Raw genomic sequence first — 6,209 nt, forward strand, 5'->3', positions numbered from 1 at the left:
TGTGTGTGTGTGTGTGTGTGTGTGTGTGTGTGTGTGTGTGTGTGTGAAAGAGAGAGACCTCAACCCGACAGTGCTGCTGGGGGAACATTTCTCTGTGTGATTCAGATCCACTCTGTGGATCGTGTGAATGCTGTGCGCTGCTTCAAGCCCAAGCTCATGGACTAACGAAGGATTAATCAGCTCTGCATAAACGTCGCTCAACTTTTTGAAGGCAGTGCGAGAACCTCAACAGGAGCCGGATCTCCACACCCCCCATGAGGGTTTGAGTGCAGAGCTCACAGCCGGGCACAAGGACTGTGTTTATGGATGGAAAGGTACCGCCGGGCGATCATGTACTGGACTGTGTAGCTTTAGAACCAGCAGCTGATACTCAGACACTGTGTGTCTTGTGGTTCCTGGTGGTAAATATTCCTAGTGTGTTGTGATTTTAGAACCTGAACTGGAACTTAGTGCAATTCGTGAGTTCTTTATTTTCAAAAACTTTTCACTTTGCAGATCTGTGATTGCTGTAGAAAAGTTCTTATAAAGTTTAGTAGTTGTACGGCCGTGTGTGTGCGCGTGTGTGTTGCTATGCAGACAGAGTGGAGCCATTCTCAGACAGCCTCACTGTAACCCCACTCACACAGTGAGCTCAGAAGAAAAGCTTTCTGCATGTCTCCGTCCAGCAGGGAGGACTCCCGTCCAACAGCAGCTGTTCCACAGCTTTGAGCTCTAAAGTGGCCTTTTTTCAAGAGTCTGCTTTGCAGACAGAGCGGAGCCACAGAAAACCTGCTGATAAAGTTAAAGCAACACACATGGCTGTTCACATCCTGTCCTGCAGCTCAGCAGCATGAGTGAGACAGTTAACAGCTGAGGCCTTGTGTGTCCGAGTATGCGTTCACGTTGATGAAAACTCAGAAATTACTCCAGAGTTTCTTGCCTCTGCCAAGTTACCCTCGGAGTACAGGCTCCACTCCTACACAGTAAAGAACTTTGATTGGATTTCCACGCACCCCTTTGTTTGTTAAATGAGATTGCATTACAGAATCTTTTTACTTTAGCTCGTTACGTTGCTGCAAAATGAAGAAACCTCTTCCACTGACTAATTCCTGGAATTGTTCCATCAATGAAGAACCAGTACTATTTACTCTGCCAGGCACCAAGAAGAAGATCAAGAGGAAGTCCCGTGAGCCTAAAAGACTTTTCCCAAGTCCAGAGACTGAAACCATACAAAACTTTTTAGTGGACATGTCTAATGGTGACTCAGAGGATGCCCAAATGGAGATGGGCTATGTCAACAAGCTGGCTCCTTTCCATGGGCAGCTGATGATGTCACAGGAGATGATGGTCAACAGTACAAAACCTCTGTCTGGGATACCGGAGAACAACACCGTACCAGGTCAGAGTGGCGCTATAGACATGAGAATTGGCATCAACATGCCTGCCATCTCTTCCCAGGTGTCCCGGCCACCTGCGTCACTACGATCCCACCACGAGATCTCCAACTGGCCTTCCTCCATCTCTCAGCCTCTTTCCAGCAGGTTCAAGTTGGGCCTCCACTCCACATTCTCCCTGTCAGCATCAACCAGCAGCACACATGCTTCTGGATGTCAGGTGTTCTCCTCAGAACAGAGTCCACCAAGACAGTCTGCTGCCCCGTACATCCCCACTGAATCCCAGTCCCCCCAGTGTCTGGATCTCATCGACTCCCAAGTCTCCTCACCTAAAGTGAGTATATGATATCTTCAGAAGTAAATAGTTTATAATGTGTTAAAAAAATCTGTTCCATTTTCTCTACTGAGCTGGATATCTTTGAGGCTGAAGTGTTGGGGGCCGAGATGGGGTAGGGGCAGCTGACTCGGGACCTGAAATTCCCAGGTTCAATCCCCAGTCATTGCACATCTTGTGGTGTCTCTGAGCAGCACACCCTACCCTCAATTGCTCCCCGGGCGCCTTCAATAGCTGTTCACTCCACCACCTGGGGGTGGATGGGTTAAATGCAGAGAGACATTTTTGCCATTGTATGGGAACATGCAATGATGACAATACATAACACATTATTATTATTATTATTATTATTATTATTATTATTATTATTATTATTATTCAGATGAATATGTCATTAGAAAAGTTGGCCTGAGAGACTCCATATCATCTCATGTTTTAAAGTAATAGTCTGGTCATTTTTAAGTGATGGTTTAGTTATTAACCATTTGCACTTGACTTTATTAGCCGTAATGTCAATCAATGAGCACAGACTGTAGAGACAAGAGAAGACATCTTCGTCCATGCTAGGCTCATGACTAGTTAAACTGTATGTCGTTTTTATAAAGAGCTGTTGTATAAGCCAAATAAAACAATATAAAGCAGACCATGGTTTAGCTAACCATAGCATTGCTTCATTTAGCTAGACATTAGCTTAGTTTCATTTAGCAAGCCATTAGCCTAGTTTAATTTAACTAGCTATTAGCCTAGCTTCATCTAGCGAACCATTAGGATTGGGGTGCACCGATAAATCGGGATAAATCAGTCGTCCGATTTATCAGCCCCGATTTCTTTAATTTTTGGAAATTGGCAATCGGCCAATACTTGCATGCAAAACCAATTTTACTGATTTTTTGTAGTTTTAACAACAATTGTCTAAACTTCATTTATATTTCAGAGCACTACCTCATAGCCAGTTAAAACAAGTTTGTATTGTTTCTAGGATATTGTTCAAGGGTATGTTTTTCAATAAAATAATATTGGAAAATTGAAGGTGTATTGTGACCTTATAACACCTGACAGTGTCGCTTATAAAACAAAATCTGTATCGGCAAGTCAGACTTTTTAGAGATGGGTGATCAGTGATTGACCAGAAAACTGCAATCGGTGCACCCTTAATTAGCATAGCTTCATTTAGCTAGTCATTACCCTAACTTTATTTAACATGCCATTAGTCCTTTCTTTTAGCAAGCCATTTTTTTCATTCAACCTTTATTTATACAGGTTTGACACAGTCATGAGGACTCGTTTACAAAAGAGGCCTGTTTTAAACAAAGAACACAGATGAAGTACAGACAACAACAGACAATCATAAAAGGATATAAAATGAAAAGTAAAATAAAATAAATGATATAAAAACAAAACAAAAACAGCTAGTAGCTAACAGCTTTATTAAGCCATTAGACTAGATTCATTTAGCCAGCCATTAGCATATCTTAATTTAGCTATCCACTGGTTAATCCTGGATGAAATCTTCTGCCTTTTTCTTCAAATACTGTGCCTCTATAACTGATGTTATAAGGTACTACCTAATGCTAACTATTTCACAGAACATCACTTTAGGAATCACCAGACTATTAATTTAAATGAACTGATAGTTTTGTGAAATAATACATTAATCCATCCATCCATTAACTTTACCCGCTTCTTCCTTGTCATGTCGCGGGTGTCACCTGGACAGGTCTCCAGTCCATCACCAGTCCATCTGTTTTTAGTATTTTATATTGTTTTAGAATGTAGCTGTTTTTGTTTAATTTTTTTAATACAATTTTTTCTATTTACTTTTCATTTTATATGCTTTTTAATGGTCTACTGTTATCTTCTGTGTTCTTTGTCTAAAACTGGTCTCTCTTGTAAATGAGCCCTCGAGTCTCAATGAGACTAACCTGTATACAGTAAATAAAGGTTGAATTGAATCACAAGACTGATACATTTGGGGTTGGGGATTTGGCATTTATTTTAAAAAAAAACAGTGATAACATTCAGATCATTAACATTAGTCATTGATGACTAATGGAAAGCACTTATATTATGCTTTTACAATAAATTGATGTTTTTATTTTAGTTTACACATCTAACTCAACTCAGATAAGGAAATGGTGACTTAAAATGCCTTTATTGCACAATCTGACCCATGTAGATGGAGATATTCTCATTATCAGATCTATCGGGTTCCAACATGTTTAGATAAATTAGTCTAAATCTGTCATTGACACACTTGTACTGTGAACTGAGGTTCTTTCCTCTTCTGCTTCTAGGAGTCTCCCAGGAAGCGGGTTGTTGGCGGTTCTCATGCTCGAGGGCATCTTCCAGAGGTCAAAGCCATCCAACAAACCAGGAGGCTTCTAGCCAACGCCAGGGAGAGGACTCGAGTTCACACCATCAGTGCAGCATTCGAGGCATTAAGAAAACAGGTCAGAAACTCAACCCACATCCAAACTGAAGAAAATACATTATGAAATGTTCTATTTTCACGTAGGACAAAAATATATTTAAATAACAATATTTCTCATTTTGAAATACACAGCAGTGAAGTACTTTATACTGTACATGAATTTTTGTTCCTGAACTTATTGAGATCATTAACAAAAACTCCCACCTTGTGTTTTTCTCTTCAGGTGCCATGTTACTCATACGGGCAGAAGCTGTCCAAGCTGGCTATCTTACGTATTGCCTGTAACTACATCCTGTCCCTGGCCCAGTTAGCTGAGCTGGACTACAGTTCAGATCCCAGCACTGTGAGCTTTGCTCAGTGTGTAGAGCAGTGTACCCGAACCCTGCAGGCTGAGGGACGGTGCAAGAAGAGGAAGGTGAGGCAAGCTTTAAAAGACATTTACTAAATTATATAAATATCAACTGATAAAATATGGTGACTGTAAAACATTAACATGAAAAGGACAGAGCACCTTCAGCCCATCCATCCATTAGCTTCTGCTTTTTCTGAAGTCGGGTCGCAGGGGCAGCAACTTGAGCAGAGAGGCCCAGACATCTCTTTCCACAGTCACCTCTTCCAGCTCTTATGGGGGGACCCCAAGTTGTCTCCAGGCCAACCGAGAGACATAGTCTCTCCAGCGTCTCTTGGGTCTTCCCCTGGGGTCTCCTCCCAGTTGGACATGCCTAAAGCACCTCCTTAGGGCCCAGGGAGCATCCTTACCAAATGTCTGAACCACCTCATCTGGCTCCTCTCGATGTGGAGGAGCAGTGGTTCTACTCCGAGTCTTTCCCGGATAACTGAACTTCTCACCCTGTCTCTAAGGGGGAGTCCAGCTACCCTGTGGGTGAAACTCATTTCAACCACCTGTATCCACAATATCATTCTTTCAGTCACTACCCAGAGCTTGTGACTATAGGTGAGGGTAGGAACATGGACTGACCAGTAAACTGAGAGCTTTGCCTTACAGCTCAGCTCTCTCTTCACCATGACAGACCAGTACAGAGTCCTCAATACTGCAGACGCTGCACCAATCAATCCAAATTCCCCAATATTTATAAACTGTTACCTCTTCTATAATATCACTGTTTTGTTTGGTGAAATCCATCAAGGTGGGTATGGTTCCTCCTCCATGACAGAACCACAATTTTAGGTTTCTTGGCATTTAAGGACAAATATAAATTGGAAAGGGCCTGCTAGATTTCAAGAAAACCACATGCAAGGGACTTCACAACCTCATCCGGAGTAGAACCAAAAGCATATAAAATAGTGTCATCGGCATAAATGTAAGGAGGCCTCACTAACTGAATGTGAGATATAATTTATAAATATGGAGAAAAGAGTTGGACCAAGAATGGAGCCTTGGGGTACACCTGACATAACTGGACACCTGGCCTGAGTTACAAACTCTGAAAGTCAGTAGCTCAGTTCCCTGACCGAGTCGAACATTTTGATCTAAGAATGATCAGAAATTAAGTATGATTGTAAAAACATTGGTAATGCTGACTCGGCATTCAAAGGGGCTGAGATGGGGTAAAGGAAGGGCAGCCAACTTGGGACCAGAAAGTCACAGTTTGACTCCAAGCCATTCCCACATGTTGTGCTGTCTCTGAGCAAGACAGCAAATCCCTAATTGCTCCCCAGGTACTCAGTAGCTGCCCACTGCTCCACCTGGATGTATCCCAGGTGTGATGGGTTAAATGCAGAGAACTAATTCCATCATTGTATGGAAACATACAGCAATGACAATGCATAGTACTTATACTTTATATATAAGCAATAACATAGATTTGCTCATCACTAGCTGTTTGACCTTTGACCTTATCAAGAAACTAGATTTCGCAGTTTGATTGTAAAAGTCAGCAGCCTCACATAAAAACACGTCGCTTTAACAGACGTGGTGCGGCTCCTCATCCAGCGCAGCACACATGTTGCTCTTTAGATGTAAACCAGCTCATTGTTTTCTCTGCTGGCTGGCGGTTTCTTGCTGTGTGTGTGTGTGTGTGTGTGTGTGTGTGTGTGTGTGTGTGTGTGT

The 6,209-nt window shown here is 42.1% G+C and overlaps 1 protein-coding gene across 1 annotated transcript in view; it reads left to right on the forward strand.

Annotated features, from left to right (window-relative positions):
- The first annotated feature begins 796 nt into the window (after positions 1-796).
- atoh8 (atonal bHLH transcription factor 8) overlaps positions 797-6,209 on the forward strand; it is a 10,220-nt gene continuing 4,807 nt past the window's right edge. The window contains exons 1-3 of the mRNA XM_037675449.1: positions 797-1,707; positions 4,002-4,157; positions 4,362-4,553. Of these exons, the coding sequence (XP_037531377.1) occupies positions 1,060-1,707; positions 4,002-4,157; positions 4,362-4,553 (996 nt within the window). The 5' untranslated portion in view covers positions 797-1,059. The remainder of the gene's footprint in view (positions 1,708-4,001; positions 4,158-4,361; positions 4,554-6,209) is intronic.

The sequence above is a fragment of the Nematolebias whitei genome, chromosome 4 (assembly GCF_014905685.2).
Source record: "Nematolebias whitei isolate Nwh7 chromosome 4, NemWhi1, whole genome shotgun sequence".
NCBI lineage: Eukaryota > Metazoa > Chordata > Actinopteri > Cyprinodontiformes > Rivulidae > Nematolebias > Nematolebias whitei.